At 41.0% G+C, this 20,878-nt stretch overlaps 1 protein-coding gene across 1 annotated transcript in view; it reads right to left on the bottom strand.

The window, feature by feature from the left end:
• Window positions 1-20,878, bottom strand: part of EIPR1 (EARP complex and GARP complex interacting protein 1) — a 75,782-nt gene that overhangs the window by 12,749 nt on the left and 42,155 nt on the right. Inside the window, exon 5 of the mRNA XM_053459038.1 lies at window positions 5,828-5,927. Within this exon, the coding sequence (XP_053315013.1) occupies window positions 5,828-5,927 (100 nt within the window). The remainder of the gene's footprint in view (window positions 1-5,827; window positions 5,928-20,878) is intronic.

Raw genomic sequence — 20,878 nt, forward strand, 5'->3', positions numbered from 1 at the left:
CCTGGGCTGAATGCTACCTATCTAGTGACTAGCAGGCTACAAACTAGGAGTAAAACGCGCTGCCACATTGGTTTAGGTAGTTTCATCAGAGTTTATTTCCCAACTACTGTACAATGTTAGATGATATTAAAAGGGACTCAAGTGTGGTCAATGTGGGGAAGAACAGAAGAATTTAGTGGCACAAAAAATGCTCTAACTCTTGGGCGGTAGATGGTAGGGAGATCTAGTCTAATATCATTTATGTCAAATAAATAATATGTTTGAACACAAAAGATCAGGGATTTCCCATGTAATTGTGCAAAGATTTTTTCAATTCAAAGGCAGCAATGATATGTAATATTTTAGAGTTTCTTGATCCAGGGAGTCAAGAGGGAATTTTTCCCCCTAATGGCAGAATTTGAAGTAGCTTAGTTAGGGTTTTTTCCTTCTTTTGGATCATGAGTAGGAAGGTTAGGTAGAAGGGATGAACTTGATGGACTTAGTACATAAGGTTGAAAACAGACCTATGTAACTATGTGACAGTGGGTTTGAAGAAAACAGCAAGGAAAGAGAAAGGTGGGGTAGATACAGGTAAAAGTATGATGGAAAAGAGAAAGTGTGGAATGAGTAAGATGATGTCTACACAGGAGGCCATAAATAGAAAAAAAGACGGTTGAGTGATGGTATGAAAAGGTTAAAATAGGCTGTGCTGGAGAAGGACTTGTATAAGATGTTTAAGAGAAGGTGGAAAGAGTAAGTTGGGGAGAGGAGGGATAGAAAAGAGAAGATGTATCCTCGAGAACCGCATGGATAGAGTAGGACGGGGCGAGAAAATAAGGGAATGTTTAGAGGGTACAGAAAAAACAGAATAGAGAAAAAAGGCATATTTTCATAAGAGCCAAAAAAGAAAGCATTACGCTGGATAGAACTTAAAATGTCTAAACTAATAAATAAGTAAGCTGTATATAATTTGTTCCTGCGGTCTAGTATAGGTTTTACCAAGTTCAATTGCCAACATTTCACTCTTAATGTTCTCTATTCTCACTGTTTATAACTGTTATGCACTTAAGGTTCAGGCAACCTTTAAGCTGCAAATATACCCTCACGAGGGTTCTCTTTTAATTTAATATAATGTGCTTTCTAAACAACGCTGCATGGTGTTACGCTATGCTGCAAGATCTAACAAACATCTTGAAGGCAAATTCTACACTTGGAGCATTCTTGACTATTGAACTTTCTAAGGCCTGAGGTGGGACATTATGTCATCAGATCACAGACATTGTGCAAGTATAACAAAGTAATTCACAATGGACAATATCCTGTATGGTAACAGAAATGGAAACCTAATACACAGGGATCAGTATCATGTAGCGATATAGTTGCAGCTAACCACATACCCCATGATGGTTGCAAGAGGGCAGAAGACTACTGTTGGAGTCTGATGGAGTCTGATGGAGCAGCAGAGGATGTCCGTTTCACCAAATGGAGTCCCAACCATTAAAGAACCTGTCACTGAGAATAACATGTCCCATGTTTTGGGCTTGAAAATAGATTGGAGGAAAATCAGTACAGGAGGGAAGCTTATTTCAAAGGAGGAGAAATGTTAGAACAAGAGGCCATAACCTAAAACTAGAGGGCTAAAGCTTTAGATGTCATATAAGGAAGTTTTACTTTACCAAGATGGTGATAAATAGAACAGCCTCCCATCAGAGGTTGTTGTGGCTGGTGCAGTGAGGGACTTTAAACATGCATGGGATAGACAAAGTTATTCTGAATCCAATACAAAAAGAATATGAGATGCTCACACTGCTGTTTCATAGCCTCTCCTCTCGCTTGGGAGCTAGGGTGACCACATGTCCCGGATTGTCCGGGAATTTAAGTCCCAGTTAATGCCCCAGAATTAAACCGCCGTCTTTTTTTTTTTTTGATGCGGACGAGAGGGGGCGCCAAGCAGTCGCTCATGAAGTTTTTAGCAACAGATGGCACAAGCAGTGTGTTTATGGGACAAAGACGGCATATGACAGGCTGTTTGAGACAAAGTTGACTCATACTGGGTTGTTTGGGGACAAAGATGGCAAGTCTTACGTGTGTTATCTGGGTGCTGGTCAGGTTCTATGTGGGCAGTGTGGATGCCAGGGCTGGCTTTGGGGTGTGCAAGCTGTGATCTATGCCTGTAATTTAGGGGGGGGTTTATCTATACGTTTAATGCTGAGTTTTGTGAATTCCAATTGATCTATACCTGCAAAGCTGGGTTTGTGCGTTATTCTGTTGATCCATATCTGCTATATGTTTCCATACATTTGTTATGTATACCTGCAAATACAGGGTTTGTATGTCTTATTCAGTTGATCAATACCTGCAGTGCTGTTTCCATGGGTTGTTTATTTTATCTATACCCTCAGTGCTGAGTTTACATGTGATTTCCAGCTGATCTATATCTGCAATGCTATGTTTCCATACATTATTATTGTATACCTCCAAATATAAGGTTTGTATGTCCTGTTCAGTTGATCTATACATGTAAGTGCTGTTTTATGTGTTGTTTATATGATCTATACCTATTTTTTTATATTTACAGCAGGGGCTAATAATAATAATATATATCAGCAGCAGGGGCTTATATTAATCTATATCGGCAGCAGGGTGTAATAATATATATATATATATCAGCAGCAAGGACTAATATTAGAGAAACTGCCAGTTATTTTGAAATTCATAGTCTTTACTTAAAAGAGATACCGTATTGGCTCGAATATAGGCCGCACTTTTTTCCCCCACTTTAAGTCTTTAAAGTGGGGGTGCGGCCTATATGCGGGGTCTAGCGCCCGACGGGCAGGCAGGCAGCGGGGTTAGGATACAGATCCCCCGCAGCGGTGCATGGGACCTGTATCCTACTCTCCGATACGCTCAGACAGCCTCCCCTGCCAGCAGGCCATGGGAGGTTGTCTAAGCGCATCGTCCGGACGGTCACCGGCTGCGGCGATGCGGGTAAACAGCCTCCGGGTTGTTTACCCGCATCGCCGCAGCCGGTGACTGTCCGCACGATGCGTTTTACCTCTGCCCCCAAGACTTACCGGAGCAGACTCCCGGTTGTATACGCGTATTGCATAGATGCCCCCCGCCGGCCCCGCAAGACACCCGGGAGTCTGCTCCGGTAAGTCGGGGGGGGGGCAGAGTGGCAGCATATCTCGGGGGGGAGGAGGAGGACAGTGGCAGCATATCTCGGGGGGGGCAGTGGCAGCATATCTCGTGGGGGGATACAGAGTGGCAGCATGTTTTTTTTTGGTGCTTTTTTAAAGAAAAAAACTTTTTCTTTAAAAAAGCACCAAACTTTTAGGGTGCGGCCTATATACGGGGCGGCCTATATCCGAGCCAATACGGTAAGTACATATTATGTAGTTAAAAATGCATGTATAACACACACACACACACATATCTTGTGCCATTACAGAGAAAAAAAATCTACATATTAGTCTGATCCCACCCAAAAGCACAGTCCAGAACAGAAACAAAAGGTAAATTTCCTCTGGTACCAACAACCCCAGACAGATGTTCCTGCCTTCATTGGCCTTGTCAGCGGGGATCCCTCTAGGCACAAAAGAGCAAGGAGGACTCACCTTTACACTTGGGGTGAACCCCAAGAGATCCCCAAAGGGTGAAATCCCATCCAAAAAAGAATATAAGATGCTCATCCAGAACAGACAGTTGCTTCATAGCCTGTCCTACGGTGCATCCCCGCTTGGAAGCATCTCAAATGTTAGCTCTCTGTTGCCATTACAGAGAAAGAATCTCCATCTACATATCAGTCTGGATCTAAGTAAAAGACTGATTAAGGTCCGAATCCTCCTAAATGTGCCACATGGTTATTATCTGCCGTCAAATTCTATGTTTCTATCTTAAAAAAGGCTGCTTCTAATGTCCTGCTGTGTAATGTCAAGGTTTTCTGAAGATGACAGGTCAGCTTTAAGTAATGTCCACTGCACTCAAAATGATATGCAGCTGGAGTTCATTTGACATTACCACAAATTATTACAAAAAGTAGTCATATATTCAAGTTTTAAATATGTCTACATGACACCTTTTTGTCTTTTTTTTTTTTGACGTACTGTGCTTTTTTTTTTTTTTTAACAAATCACAAGCGGGTTAGAGCAGATAATTTTATTTTCTGAAAAGGATTATGGAGTTATTAATAGGAGATTTGGTTGTAGGTCTAAACAGAAAAGGCTGTGACTATTGCTGCTGTTATTATTTACGAAAAGAAATATAAATGAACGGATTAATAACACGATTTTAACTATAGTGTGTGTAAACAGCGAGCATTAAATCACGGGTGGCCAGTGTGATGTCACACATTGATTCATTTATTTATTGATCTATAAACATTGTAGGAGACAGGACCCCTATAGACCTGGTCTATGATTGAGTTATTATTCCTTATAGTCTCTGTGGTCTTCTACAATGTTTAAGGATCAATATTGCTATTTGCACAGCATACCAAGACTCATGTGCATCTTTTACAGGAAACTGAAAGAGGGAAGCACACAACCCTTCTTTCTGCCAACAACCTGAACATGAATTCAGTTGTCGGGGCTGTCGGCCATCATGTTTATAAGCAACCTTCCATAGCTGAAAAACCCATTCAGCTTGGTCTTCAGCAATACAAACCTTGCTGTCTGCATACCCCGTGCAAGGGTTGCAGACTTAACCCACAACAGGACCCTCACGTCCTGCCTTAACCCCTTCAGTCCCAGGGGTTTTTTGGTACCGCAAAGCCCAGAGCAATTTTGCCATTTTTGCGCTATGTCGGTTCAGCAATTATTCTCTTTTTCTGTGAATAGGGGATATCCTGTCCTCCAATGACCTTCCGGGTGGCGTCAGCAGTGACGCGACCCTGAAGGGAATGCCCGATCGCGCAATCGGACAATTAAAAATGGAACAGTTTTCCAGCATTTGTGCCGGAAGATGTTACGTGAGATCGGGCAGATGAAAGCCAGCAATGCTGGCTTCTGCTGTCAGGGGGAGGCCAGGCTGTCAAACGACAGCCTGATCTCCTGCGTAGCAGCAGGGTTGTGTCCCTGCTGATGCAAGAAGGGCAGGACGTACCGGTACATCCATAGGGGATTGCTGGTGTGACGGATCGTCCTGTGCCCCAGACTGGACACATCCGCCCGTCAGCTCCTTCCCTCTCCCAGTAAGCGGACACGCTGTGGCTGTCCGAAGAAAGCAGTCACAGACCAGCACTTCCCTCAATCATGAGACAGAACTTCATGCTTTGAGGTTAAAACAGAACTCTCTTTATTACAAACACACGGAACTTATATACAATCTCCATTCACTGTGCACCGAACCCAACCCCCAACCCCATCAGCCACATCCCCTCACAAATCCCATCAGTATACAGGGGATGTATCAGGTGAGGGGATTAAGGAATACAATGGGTTTCCCCCACCTGTGTTATCCCCCCTGTAGTGCGGGTGCTGTCTGGGCAGACAGGGCTGTGCTGGCTGATTAAGAGCCCCAGCCAGATTATAGGATCGTCTCTTTGAAGGCTGGATCTGCAGCCACATTCAAACCGGGTACACATAAATATAACAATAATAATAATAACAGTGAAGATCAGACATGGTTCTTCACAGCTGGGATGCTTACTGAAGGGTTAAAGCCACCATTGTCTTTATTAAGTGACAAGATATGACATAAGAAGGACGTACTATGGAGAATAACATCCTATGACCTGGGTCAGTACATATTGTTGTTCTTGTGCAAGTGATAAATAGTATTTTAAAGCACTAGTTAAAAAATGAGTGAAACAGTTAAAAATACATAAAACATGATCATTTCTTCTTACCACTGACTTTGTTGAGCTTTCTTGTAAATCCCATATCATAAGGTAGTTGTCAGCCAGGGAAAGCAGTTTTTTTCCATCTCCCAGTGGTTCCCAGGTAACGCTACAGTATAAAAATAGATATGCAGGTTATCACATACGTCTTATTTTTTTGAATTGAATTTTTTTTTATTGATCATTGTCTGTTCATAATGCTAGGATAGTTTCGCACCAGGGCCCGGTAATTTCTAGCTAAACCTCTGGTTATAACGTGGCTTCTTTAGTAGCCAATTGTTAGACACCAGGTTTGGTAGGGGAGACCCTGGAAAGCCCTGACATAAACCAGATGCTGATCTTAATTACTGCAAATAACCTGAAATAATAAAATGTGCATTGTCCTCCAAATGAAGATGCCAACATGGCCCAAATCTACTATAGTATCACATGGGGAGCCAAAGTTTTAGTGAACAGATTCAGGTTTTGGCGTATATTGGCCTGGACCACCTGTATATCGGGTGACATGTCCAAAAGGCAGCAAAAATCAGAGGCAGGTCGCTCTGTTGGACGATTAGCCTCTCCAGTGCTTTGCTGTCCAACGGGCCATTGATCCAGCCCATTTACACTATGGAGGTGTTGTGTTCATTTGCTGTTGGCTCGCCAAAAGGTCCTGATTACGGACTAACCCCACTGGGTACACCTGGCTATTTTTGTTAGTTAAATTGGTCAATACCTAAGGTCATCACCCTTTGGTTGTCATCGCATGTTATTCCATACAAACATTTTGTGATATATGACATTATGAAAGGATTAGACCAAACAATGCATAAAGTAATACATTCTGCAGCCCTAAATTAAAGCTTCAACTAAAGGGTGCTCCGAGTCTCATGCTCTTGTATATAAAATGTGCTTTTTGGCCCTCAGGTGTTTTATTTCAATAGAAACAATACAATCCGGTTAGTCATTACAGAAGATCAGTTATATATCATAGGTATAGGACAACAGATATAGATGTCTTAGCCCAAGGGGGAATAGTGTCTTTAGTCAAAATTGTTTCCTTTCTATATGGGCCAATAAGAGGTAAGTTTCATAAGTGTTCGGGATCTCAGAGGTCTCTTCCTCAGATGGAACACTTAGATATTACTATGCCAACTTTATCTCATCTCCATTGTATTCACTGTGTGTTTCTTGTACAGTTCTGTAGAAATTGCAGGCTGTCTGAGTTCAGGAAGATAATAATGTAATGTTCACTGAAATGTTGTTAAAGTATTAGCTTTTGGCTGGGCATACAAGCTTCTGCTGTGTACTCAGCACTTGCGTAGACCGATGTGAAATGTGGCAGGCAATACTAAATAAAGAGGAACTATGTTTTAAAAAATGTATCGGGCTCAAGTTTTTCCATTATCGGCATTTGTATTTGTTCTAGCTATGTTAGCTTAGCCTAATCTACTAGACATGCATACTGATAATACTGCCTGTGCGACGCAATAGAATTGCTCAGTCTTAATTACTCGGCATGACACCATGAGTAACGACAGTCTATGGAGGAACCGACTGCCCTAAAGAATCAGCTTAGGGACAGTCACCCAAAATATCACTTGTCCGACCGTAATGGCAGCTCCCAGGTGTGCAGATACAGGAGGTTTATTGAAAGAAAAGGAGATAAAACCAGGTTTTTGTCTATGCCGATCTACATTACTCTATACAGCTCTATATATATGATACTCATGAAGAATGTTTTTTCTTTTTCATGGGATAATGCCAATGGAAGGAATCCAAGTCTAGGTGATGACAGATGGACTGAGCAGGGAAAAGAGAATTGTAAATATTAATAACCTGTTTGTTGCTTTTTTTCCTTTAACTTTTCTCTTTAAATTATACATTTATTTTCTAAGGTATGCTTTCAAACAGCGCAAAGGAGTTTGGCTCATTTACAAGGTTTATCACCCAACTGAATTAAAAGAAAAAGACAACAGTGCACTTGATCTAAATCCATAGGATGTAGTTGGCCAATAAAAAGACGACTTAATGAGAAGGTGCGTCGAGGCTTCTAATCCTTTGCTGAAGCAGGATTGTTTGTTGGCTGAGATTAAACCATTGCGGCCAACATTATATATCTTTCTTATAGTAGGGCTCGATAAAATCGCTAATAATCGATAATGAAAATCGTTGCCAACGAATTTCATCATCAATTAGTTGAATCGATTTTATCAAATATAAGATGAGGGTTTTTTCAGAGCAAATGCACTGAACAATACCCCTCGTTTTATAACCCAACCTCAAACAGAAGTCGGACTATAACACTAAAATCCAGATCCCCCGCAGCACTGCAGGGGACCCGGATCCTTCTCTCTGACAGCCGGCAGGCGTCTGTGCGATGCGTGCAGAAAACCTCCGCTACTGACCTCCACTTCCGCCGGGGCTTCTATGATGGAGCACCAGCGTGACGCGACCTTCCGGCGCTCCAACATAGAAGCCCCGGAGGAATTATCGGCCAGCGCAGCGGAGGTTGTCTGCGCGTATCGCGCAAAGTTCACCGGCTGCCAGAGCGGAGGATCTGCCGTAGCGCTGCAGGGGACATGGACCTTCCTCTCTGCCAGCCGATGGACGTCTGTGGGACACGCGCAGACCTCCTCCGCTACTGCCGGCACTTCCACTGGGGATTCTATAGCACAGGCGTCACATAACCTTTTGGTGCTCAGTCATAGAAGCTCCAGCAAAAGTGCCAGCCAGCAGCAGAGGTTTATCTACGCACATCGCGCAGACGTTCACCGGCTGCCCTTACTAGACACCAAGGAAACTGGAGCATGGGGGGTATGTCTGGGGTGGGTGGCATATCAGAGGGAACAGTGGCATATCTAGGGGTATAAGGCATATCTGGGGGCAGAATGGCCTATTTGTGGGGGGGCAGAGTGGCATATCTGCGATATAAGGCATAACAGATGGCACTATGGCATATGGGGGTATAAGGCATATCTGGGGGTATAGGGCATTTCTGGGAGGCAGTGTTGTAAGCCTGGGCTCAAATGTGCATAACTAGGAAATAAAAATAAAAATGAATCTGGAGCATGGGAGGGGCAAATCAGGGGCCACAGGGTATAAAGCACATCTGGGTGGGCAGAGGCACATCTGGGTGGGCAGAGAGGCACATCTGGGGGGTGTAAGTCATATCTGGGAGGCAGTGTGGCAAGCCTGGGCTCAAATGTGCTTAAATGGAAAATAAAAACAAGAACTGCATTATTCTCAAAGTTTTTTTATTCTGCTGTTTGTTTTTAGCATCCTGTTTGTTTATTAAATTATTTTAAATAAAAAAATTGACATTAATTTTTTTATCCGATTAATCGAAAAAATAATCGTCCAACTAATCGATTCTGAAAATAATTTTTAGTTGCAGCCCTATCTTATAGAAATACATATAATATATATATATACACACACACACACACATATACAAACATACACACACCGATCAGCCATAAAATTTTGACCACTGACAGGTGAAGTGAATAACACTGATAATCTTGCTAACACGGCATCTGTCAGCGGGGGGATATATTAGGCGACAAGTGAACATTTTGTCCTCATAGTTGATGAGTTAGAAGCAGGAAAAATGGGCAAGCGTAAGGATCTGAGCGACTTTGACAAGGGTCAAATTGTGATGACTAGACAACTGGGTCAGTGCATCTCCAAAACTGCAGCTCTTGTGGGGTGTTCAAGGTCTGCAGTGCTCAGTACCTATCAAAAGTGTTTCAAGGAAGGTAAAGCAGTGAACCGGCGATAGGGTCATGGGCGAAGGCTTACTGACGCAAGTAGAGAGCAAAGGCTGGCCCATGTGGGCAAATCCAACAGACAAGCTACTGTAGCTGAAGTTGCTAAAAAATGTATGCTGGTTCTGATAGAAATGTTTCAGAACACACAGTGCATCAAAGTTTGTTGCAGCTGGGGACCAGTCAGGGTGCCAATGCTGACCCCTATCCACTGCCGAAAGTGCCTACAATGGGCACAAGAGCATAAGAACTGGACCACGGAGCAATAGAGGAAGAAGGTAGCCTGGTCTGATGAATTACATTTGCGGACCGGACCGGTGCGGGGAACTCTGATCTCTGACAGCCGGGGAAGGTGTGCGCGATGGACGCAGACAACCCCCGCTGCTAGCTACACCTCCTTCCGGCTGCAGCGTAAGTGGTCTACGCGAATCGCGTAGACATCTACACGCTGCCCCGGCTGCACACCTGGGACTCAGAAGCACCGGTTAGTGGGGCGGGGGGGGGCAGGGGGGGGGAGACAGATCCAGGTCCCCTGCAGCTGCGGGGAATCTGGATCTTAGTCGTCTCATAGTCAGACCTATTTGAGGTCTGATTATAAGACGACCCCGATTATAAGACGATTATAAGACGAGCATATACGGTATATATATATACACACACACACACACACACACACATACATATGCATTTGTAAGGATATATATAAAAAAAGTGTGTGACTGTTCTTGATAGATGTTCATTCCTGCCAAAGGTAATAATCTATTCTGGAGAGAAACAAGGTTAATGAGAAGAGATGTGAAGAACAGCCCTGGGAAATATCACAGTGCTTTGATTGCAGAGATATGGATCGTGCTACTGGCTAGCATTAAATAGTTAAAATAAATCATATGACATTGGAAAGGTCTCTGTCTGATGTACAGACTCAGACCTTAATCAGTCCACGTCTTAGATTCATGGTTTGCTTTATGTCTACCGCATGCATGTTTAAATCCCCTCACTGTATCAGCCTCTACCACTTCTGCTGGGAAGCTGTTCCTGTACGTTAACCCTAGATGCCTTTTTTTTTTTTTTTTTTTAACATTCTAAGCATACAAAGAGATCTATACTAAAATTGATTTGTTTCAATTCTCCTGACAAAATGCTTCTTCAACGGTCATGTTTGCACACCAGGGATTTGTACCTTGTTCTGAGCTATTAACAAGTGGAATATCTGTATCTAATGCTTTGGTGCAGTCGGGTATAAAAATATATATGATTTCTGAATACAAAACGACCATGGGAAGCAGAGTCATAAAATATTCCAATGAGACGGGAGAATGCCGTGATGGAGTTGTTTAGCTGGCGGAAAGAACCACTTTGTAATAACAGAAAACCAGATGCAGTCTGAGCGTTCCTCAGCAGAAGCGTTACTTTACTACCCGAACTTGGGATTCATCTTTTATTCATTCATTCATTCATTCACTGGTTCAAGCGGATCTGTCCCCAACAAATTAGAGGTCGGCAAGGTGCACTTCCCTTAAGCCTTTTAGTGCCAGGGGTCCAGACACATTCTTCCATATGGGAGGCTGGGATACTTTTCATGGTTTGGCAAGATATTTAGGCAACAACCGTATAAACAGCTTACAACTGTTACAACCCATGCAGTCTGCTCATTTGCCCGGATATAAAGATCTCAGTCAGTCCTTGGTCTTGTCTTAGATTCAGGGTAGTCATATGTCTATCTGATGCATGTTTAAATACTCCTCATTGGCCTCTGCCAACTCTGCTGGGAGGTTGTTCCATTTACCTTCCACATCTTAGCACCTGACCCCATGGTTTTATAATATGAGCTCTTGTTCTAGTATTTCTCCTACTTCGAAATAGGAGAAATTGTTTTTCTCCTATTTAATAAAAAAAATAATATTTCAATGTTTGGTGTTATTTTTTTTTCCATAATTTGGGAAGTTTGAAAGGTGAGGGGGGCACAAGTAGCCTCAGTTACTTATCCTTGGCTATTAGGAGAGGTCAGACATTTTTTCCTGCATGCTGGTAAGCAGATCGAACAACAGATCAGCTGCCAGCTTCCTGACACTTTTACTTTTTGCACTAGTTGTCATAGTAACAAGCAGCCATATTAGTCTGCCTGATTCCTCTCATGTACTCCTCTCTGGCTTGTCACTAAAGTAAAAACAAATTTTGGGGATTAGACTGTTCCTTTTAAGATGAGTCTATAAAATGTAGTTAAACATGCAAGACTGCTCCAGTAAGCGCTCAGGAGCTGACCGGCTATCCCGGAGAAAATATATCTCAGGTCCATTTTGTCGGGCACTGAAAGGGTACATTTCATCTGCCTTGCCACCAGTGGGATACGTGTGCACCTGGAAGCAGACATTATTTATTATCATTAATGGGCACCTACCACAAAACATTACTCACACGTTGACTTTATGGTCATACCTGGGTGCTCTCCAGGTTGGTATGTGACAGGATTACCAGGCACTCGGTAGCCTTAAGGCTCCAGTGAGGGTGAGCATTGTTTGGCTTTGCAGATTCCCTGCCCACAGCTGACTAGCTCTCTTCAATCATTCTGGGGAATTAGTTTGCCCCAGGCACCGTTAGCAGGACCTCCAAGATCGGAGCCTGTCCCCTACCACCCCTGATAAAGAGCAACAGGTGAGGGAGCACTCCATTGCTGGGATGTTGTGTGTTCTCTATGGTCTGCCTTGTTTTGGAACCTTTCTCACAAACTTTTAAGATAATCTCAATTAATTTTGTTTAGGGAATACAATCCCACATCTTCGTTTTTTGGGGAATGTCCAGCTATATAGAGAATGTTTATAGGAATGGTATTGTAGACATCAAATTCCCAGCCCATGACTATGGAACAGCAATGGATTGTGACCAGGCAAGAAAGAGTGGGGACTCCAGCTGGCGTCCAGTCCTGGGCACTTCAGGTGATGTCAACAAGTCATGAACAGAAAAAAACATTCATAATTATTCACTGTAATGGTGTAACCATACTAGGGCCTCCATATACATTAGTTCACCATTATACAGGAGTATGATTAGGGTTGGCTATCTGCTGACAGATTTCATTACGTCTGAATGACCACTCATGGAACTTTGAAGAGGTGAAGCTGACATGCTCTTGATATCTTCTACGTGGTCACGGCGTGCAGATCACGTACAGGCATAGTAATAGTTACTGTAATACACATAAAATATCAGGATTACCCTCAGTACTGTATAACCGCATACTCGGAAACCAGGTTGTCAATCACAGCCCTGCTTTATGAATTCATTCAGCGCCAGGCACTACAGGGGAGAATGGTGATGAGCAGAGAAATGATTGACATTTCTGCATCGGAAACATTGCTTCTAATAACCAAATTATTCTGCTGCTTAAAATAGCGGAACTACTAACTGGTTTCTGCCTATCTATAGATTGGTCTGTCTAGAGACTTAGACAAGTCTCTCTGGAGGTAAATAGACATAGGACTCCAGTGTATGTTTTGCATACATTCATTATGACATAATTACATATATTATATTTCCATATAGCTGTTATAAAAACTATTGCAATAGGTTACAAGGCATCATACTAAATCATAACTATTAAATCCAGCCAATGTGTGCACTCATCTTTGCTGTGTGTTTTATTCTCTCTCAAAAAGGACATTTCTAAGTCACCCCAAACTTTTGAATGGTAGTGTATTGTACAATACAATATACTTTGTAAGCTCAAATTGTTATGTATTTATATATATATATATATATATATATATATATATATATATATATATATATATATATACACACACACACATACATACACACACACACACTCACACACACTCACTGGACACTTTATCAGGTATAGCTTGCTAGTACTGGGTTGGACCCCCTTTTGCCTGTGTGTGTATTATATATATATATATATATATATATATATATATATATATATATATATATATATATATATATATATAATAGATAGCAACAATAATAATACTAATTAGCCTTGTATTTGATTGTCTGGTTGACAGTGGCTCCCACCCATACGATCTCATAACATGGAACATTTCCCTTTTCCTCCCAGAATGTCGATGGACATATTTCCAGTCGCCTAGCAAGGTTTGTAGCCAGCCAGGGCAATGTGTTTGTCTGTAAAGCACTGCAGCAGGAAAGCACTCTTGTGGAAAGACGTGAGCGCCCTGGATGGCTAATTCTCTCTGACTGATTTATAATTTGCCAAAGATGATGTGACCTTTAAAACCCGCCAGGCTGTTCTCGCTGCTGCTGTTTCCCGGTGAAAATGCGGCTGCGGCTGTACACAGGATTTCCACTGAGTGCTTTTTCTCTCTAATTTATCTTCCTGTAAAGGATTTTAGTGCCTGCTGTCTCTCCCCGGCTTGCTGCGCTTAGCCCATGCGTATAACCAGAGAACACAGCTTCATCCTTCTTCTGTCTCTAACAGCATGAGCTTCACGACACTTCACAGTGAGAAAAACAGTACTGATGTAGTGTCTAATTTTACTTTGGGTACTTACAGACAGATTATAAATGTGATATTCCCCAGCCTTATATAGGTCATCGCAAACTATAGCTGCCTTCTTACGCCTGGTGGGTGAAGAAGTAGCTTTTAAAATATAAGCTAGATTTCATTACGTATGAATCAGACCCCTTTTTCATTAAGACATTGAGATTTTTATTAATATTGGGTTTTAATATCTGGAGTTTCTTGAAGCTAAGATTCTGAAAGTAGTCTTGTTCCGACCATGAAAAATAACCTCAATATTTTAGGTATTCGAGGCACCTGAACGTAATGTTTTATTACTTTAGGTTAAAAGCAGCGTACAGTAAACCTAAAGAATAATGTGTCCATTTACAGGGAGACAAACGGGGACAGGAGTATAGATGGGAAGACAGGTGTGTTGAGATGTCAAGTAGATCTTTACATCAGCATTTAATACTGAGATACTATACAGTATACAATGGCATAGAAACTTAAAAAAAAAACGCTTACAAACACAACAGGGATTATGAAGAGGAAAAAAAAGGCTCCTTGTCTGAAGCAAACATGCATTTTACATGTATTTTGCAAATGCTCTGAAAAATAATCGTCTTATATTCAAGGTCATCTTATAATCAGACCTTAAATAGAGGTCTGACTACAAGATTAAGATCCAGATCCCTCGCAGCGCTGCAGGGGACCTGGATCCTCCTCTCCGGCAGCCGATGTGCACAGACAACCTCCGCTGCTGCCGGCACTTCTGCCGGAGCTTCTATGCCGGTTCTCTGTCATAGAAGTATTTTGAAAAATGTGCTAAAACATAGCACGTTTTTGATAACAAACAATGGTTGGGACAAAAAGGAATTTCCAGAATAAGGTCAAGACTGCAATAAAATCAAGGACTTTTAGAAACGCTCTAAAACATGCCTTAGGAAATGTCCAGGAATCGAACAATGGTTGGGACAAAAGGCAAACCGGGAATATAGTGAAGACTGCTACATATTTGGGCAAGTAGACAGAAAGGAACCACAAGATAAATCCGCAACATAGGAAATTATAGGAAGTATAGAAAATACAGCTAACACCAAACGACACATAACAAAGTCATATAGTGTTAAATGAGTTAAGTGTATGTTTCACTACACAAAAGGACAACATCTCCACCAATCAAACTGAATCACTTGGCTTGGGGTTTGATTGCATTAAAACTGGTATGAGACAACAAGAGTAATAACTACCGCTCTAGAACCTGCTCTGTCAATTTCTACAAATAAAAAACAAACATTTATTTGTGTTCCTTTTTCTTCTTCTGAATCCTTCGCTTAAATCCTCTGTTTAAACCTTCACTAGTTTCACGTCCCTTCTACCAATTTTGTATCCAGATAGTATTATGATCGCCTTTTTACTTGAAATGTTGACTTCACAAAAGAAATCCTAGTTTTTTTTTTTTTTGGTTTTTTTTTTGAAAGGCGGGTCATAAAACCCGCCTTAGACCTAGTCCTATTCAAGTATCCACCCTTTGAGAGAATTGAAACACTTAGCCACGCTAAATCTAATTTATTCCCATGTTGGGTTGTAAAATGTTTCCTTAAATCTATTATCCACCTCCCTTGGAAGCCCTAGCAAATATAAAAACTTAGCATTGCAGAATGGTTTCAATACATAACTACCCATCCTACCCGATTTTCTACAGCAAGGGACCTTGCCACATCAATCACCCTATTATATCGCCATAAACAGCCATCAATTGAATTTTTTAAGTGTTAAGTCATATAGAAACTGGACACGACTGTAGAAAAATGGTTAACACACAAGCTAAAGTAAGTGCAACTGGCTTTTAAGTCCTTATTCTTATTACATACTTTGTGTTTTTCTGCAGATGCCAGAAAGTCAAGGTTTCACGGTGTCAACTGATCAGGTTATTCCATAAACACAGGGAAGAAAGGGAACAAGTGACCCCATCTGTACTTTTCTCACTAATGTGTTTTTACGCTAATGGTAGAGCTTATTTAAGAGAAACACAGAACAGATCAAATCTAGAAGAAATTACAGAAGCACAGCTAGGAGGGAAAAAGAAAGATGAGGACAATTTCTTCTTATTATATTTCTACCCAGTCCTACTTATGGAATAAAAAAAGTACACGGGCAGGCAATGTTAAAATGGCAACAGAAAGATACATCTAATTAAAAAATAATGTCCGATTATGAAGGAGTTAAACAATTAGTTTCTTGTCATGAATCTAAACCTGAAAATCCTAAACACATAGGAGAATATTTGACAGCTTGCTAGTAGTCAAAATATGGTAATTTGGATTCATAATAATAAAAAAAATGTTAAAACAGCCTCTTGTGTTTCACTAATTAACCACTAATTAATATTTTATTTATACTATTCGCAGTGGTATTTCTAACTAGAAGGGCCGTCTTTGCATTGTCTTTAAGGCACTGTGAGAATGTGGTATCATGTACAGAATTCAAAGCCTCATTATACAAGAGAGGGATGAAGGAAGAGTTCTCTAACGGAATATAATTAATATTATCAGTGAAGACCATCTTCACACGGCTTCACCATGGAAGAATAATGCAGCGTATGACATGAAGAAGGCTGCAAATAGTGGTCAAAATGTTGTCCATTATTGGTTATACGTCCCCAGATACACAGATAAAAAGTCGTAATACTCCTTATTGTTCTAAATATATCATAATTTCAGGAGAATGGAGGCAGTTGAATTTGTTGAGGTATATCAAGGGGTGTAAGAAGGTGAATTTGCATAGAAGGGAACCTCTCAGGCTTATCCCAGGTACAACTCCGGAGGGGCAAAAAGTGGGAGAACCCGTGCAGAAGACAATTGCTGCCCTAACTATGTATTGATACTAACTTGGAGCCCAAGGGAAGCAGTTCCCTGGATAAAACACGCCAAGTTTCCAGGAATGTGAATTAAAAAATGGTGGCAAAGAGGGAATTTGAGAAAGAGTAAAGAAGAAGAGGTTTAATGGAGTGGCTGGAGACTATGCCTTTGTAAAGGGTATAGTATCTAGGTGAAAAAGTGTAAACGATGGAGGACGTAAGACTATGTAGAAAAACATTTAACCAGACAATGGTGGTAGGAAAATAAGATTTTGGTGAGAAGATCGTGTATATTTATGTGTCTTATTTTAGCATGAAATTTTTTATTTATGTAATGTAAATATAATTTACTGTTTATTTAATGTTGTTTAGTGTAAAAGATCGGTGGAGCGCAGACTAATGGCCCAGACACGTTCTATGGCACGGGTCTTATTGCCACTTTAATAATCACTCAGGTGTCCTCTTAAGCCACAGTATTTATGGCAACGGATGCTGAAAGTTAAATGTCTAAGGAGGAATCACACTGCACTACAGTGTGCCCAAGGCATCCATAGAGTGAACCCGGAATCTGGATTAAGCAATCCTCACATTAACATTGTATACATTAAAACAGTTAAGCGTACAGCTACACAAAACGGCTAAACATGACAGAATTGTGTATTTTTAAAAGCACAATCACAGCAGGGTGTATTAGGGGCAGGGAACCAGGCAACAGCATTACATTTGCGCTGTTGAGTTTGGTTTTGGATGAGTAGAGGCTTTTTTCTTGAAACCCTTCCAAACAACTTGCGGTGATGTAGATGATATCATATTGTAGCTTTGAAGACTTTTTGTGGGTATGTTTTGATGAAAAGATCAAAGTGTTAAACAATAAGCCTTCTTTGCTCATATTTACCAAGGCTGCCAATATTAGTGGAGGGCAGTGTATATATGTGGGATGTATAAAAACGCTACAAGAAAACAACCTCGCAGGAACCATTTAATCACTTCTGCCTTATGTATTTGTGGCAGCTTTTACAGAACAATGCCTTTTAAGTTGAATGAAAAAGTCAGGCTATTAGCAAGTGCCCTGTCAGCTCTCATGGAGGAGATTCAAGTAACCTGTGACACTGGTGATCAGCACATTCTACCGGGACTGCCTCAGATTTGCAGGCAAAATAAGGACACACACCAGTATTCCCCGTGATACACTTTCACTCCTTTGAGCTTCAAGGTGCTCATAGATTCAATCATGATAGCAATTCCACCGAAGAAGTCATGGTTTCCCGTGAAAGGACCATGTTTAATAAAAAAAAAACAAATAGTCACATGCAAATTGGACAAATTATAAAAGGGTATATTAAGGAGTTAGATTGTTGGAATTTTACACTACAAAGAGCCAATGTTTACTGGTTTCTCCTTCAAGAAGCTCTTAGCTGGGAACGTATCCCAACCTGTTAAAATACTTTTAAGAAAACTAATTGATTTACTCAAGAATTACAGGACCAGCCAAGCTTTTCTTGTAGGAAAAGTACACTAGGCTTGACCCTTCATGATGCATAATGACGCAGGTTAGTTGAAATAGCAATGCTCCTGAAAACTCCCACTTCAATGAATAAACCTCAAAGACAGAGGAAAAGAGCTTCCAAACTTCACATGAAAGAAGGCAGACAGTCCAAGACTGTGCACCTCGCAGAGTTTGTAAAATAATGTGCTAGGAATCCAAAAGTAGCTTAGCTCGTATTCTGTATTTGCACAACTCTGTCTAGAATCATGAAGGGGCATTAGAAACTATACGCATTTTAAATTCAGAGGAGGATCATGTGACAGACAGCAGCCTATATCACCTGCATATGTATGGAGAACATGTGTAATTGATAGTTAAATCTCAGGCAAAACAATGACCTCTTTTATACCGGACTACATAAAAGCATGGCCGCCAGCAAAGCCCCCTCCATTGGGGTCCCCTCAGTCTCAGCATGCTGACTGGGATATGAAGTCAGTTTCCGGCAGCTTATACACAGGCATGAGGGAGAAGGAGAACAGACCTGTCACCAGCTGCTGGACCACAAGGGATGAGCCTCCACAAGTAGGAAAGCCAGGAGTGGGACCTAAATGTGTGAGGCTTGGAGCGAGTTTGTATATGTGAGTGGGTACATGTCTAAGTGTCAGTATATGCGAGTGTGGGCATATGGACAGTTGAGTGTTTAGAAATAACCTGGAGTTTTACTATACACAATTGAATGTAAAGTTATACCATTGTATTATACACAGGTGCGTATTATACAGTATCTCAAAGTGAGTACACCACTCACATTTTTGTAAATATTTTATTATATCTTTTCATGTGACAACACTGAAGGAATGACACTCTGCTACAATGTAAAGTAGTGAGGGTACAGCCTGTATAACTGTGTAAATTTACTGTTCCCTTAAAAATAACTCAACACACAGCCATTAATGTCTAAACCTTGGCAACAAGAGCGAGTACACTCGCTGGAAATGTCTAAATTGGGCCCAAAGTGTCAATATTTTGTGTGGCCACCATTATTTCCCAACACTGCCTTAACCATCTTGGGTATGGAGTTCACTAGAGCTTCACAGGTTGCCAGTGGTGTCCTCAGTGGTACAATAACCCACACTTCAGTGTACATTGGGTATTACAGTCATTGGGCTTGAAATTGGTTTATATATATATATATATATATATATATATATATGTAGTTAAAAAGCCTACAGTAACGGAAATGTTTTATATACTGCGGACTTTGTATCCTATTCATTTATCTGGTTTATGATTAACACCTATCCATTGTATATCATCTTCCAACTAAATTGCAAATTCCAAGTACAGCGGTCTACAAAGCTTGCAAATTGAGAACATCTCTGTGCCCTAACTAGCTGGAGATCAGAAAGTCATTATAAATGAGGGTTTGTGTTATTCTTTCAAACAAAATGCAAGCGGGGTAAAATATAATTACCTACTCTGCATGTGCAGAATAAATAAATAAGAAACTAACATTAATGTGGACTCACATTTCCTATAATAAGCAGAGGGGTTAATGTCTCATTTAATCTCTTCCCAACCGAGACGTTTACAACTTTAAATGGATATACACTCTAATACACACAAAGTATTTCCTTCTTACTGCAAATCACGACAGGAGAAGGAAACCTCTCATGAAGATAAAGGGTTAGCGCTAAAAATAAAGAGGACACAGAAACTGAAGTGTCTGAAGGTGATATAAAAAATGGAGTGGTTAAAAGTTTTGTATTTCCTTCAGGTTTTTTTTTACTGTACATGTGGGCTTAATATATTGTAAGCTAGGAAGAGGATGGCCTGCTTCTCCATCTGTATCAGTCTCAATGTGTGTTAATTTTGATGTCAAATTGTATATTGTCAGTTTTAATGTAGTTAATTGTCCCCTCTAATGTAATAGCGCTATGGAATCTGTTGGAGCTCATTCAGTCAAACTTTACAACACGGTCATACCTTGTTGGGCCAACTCTTCTTCAGAACATTGGTTCCACTTGAAAAAGACGCCTCTGAGATCTTAAAGCTTACACAACTCTAAATCTTTCTACATACTGGACCAATAAAAAGCCTCCCATTTGTGCTTCTCAGGGAGTATACAGAGGTCAAAAACCCAAAGGTCATCCCTGAAGCTAAACACAATGAAAAAGACATTTATATTACATATATTATTATTTATATGTGCCAACAGAGTCCGTAGCGCTTCACTTTCAGAGTCAGTAGGATAAACTTAAAATCACAAACAATAACAAACTGTTTACAAAAAGAGAAGAGGATCCTGTTCTTGTGAGCTTGCAATCTAGTCGAGGGGGAAACAAAACCGTAGGACTGCTTGGATGAGGATGAGTTGGTCGAGTCAGGATGAGCTGTTGAGGTTTTTGGTTGTTCAGATGGCTTAGACAGTATGCTGGCTGAGTGTTATGAGGAAAGTTTGTTCTCGAAAGAGTTGCGTTTTAAG

Source organism: Spea bombifrons, chromosome 3 (genome assembly GCF_027358695.1).
Source record: "Spea bombifrons isolate aSpeBom1 chromosome 3, aSpeBom1.2.pri, whole genome shotgun sequence".
Classification (NCBI taxonomy): Eukaryota; Metazoa; Chordata; class Amphibia; order Anura; family Pelobatidae; genus Spea; species Spea bombifrons.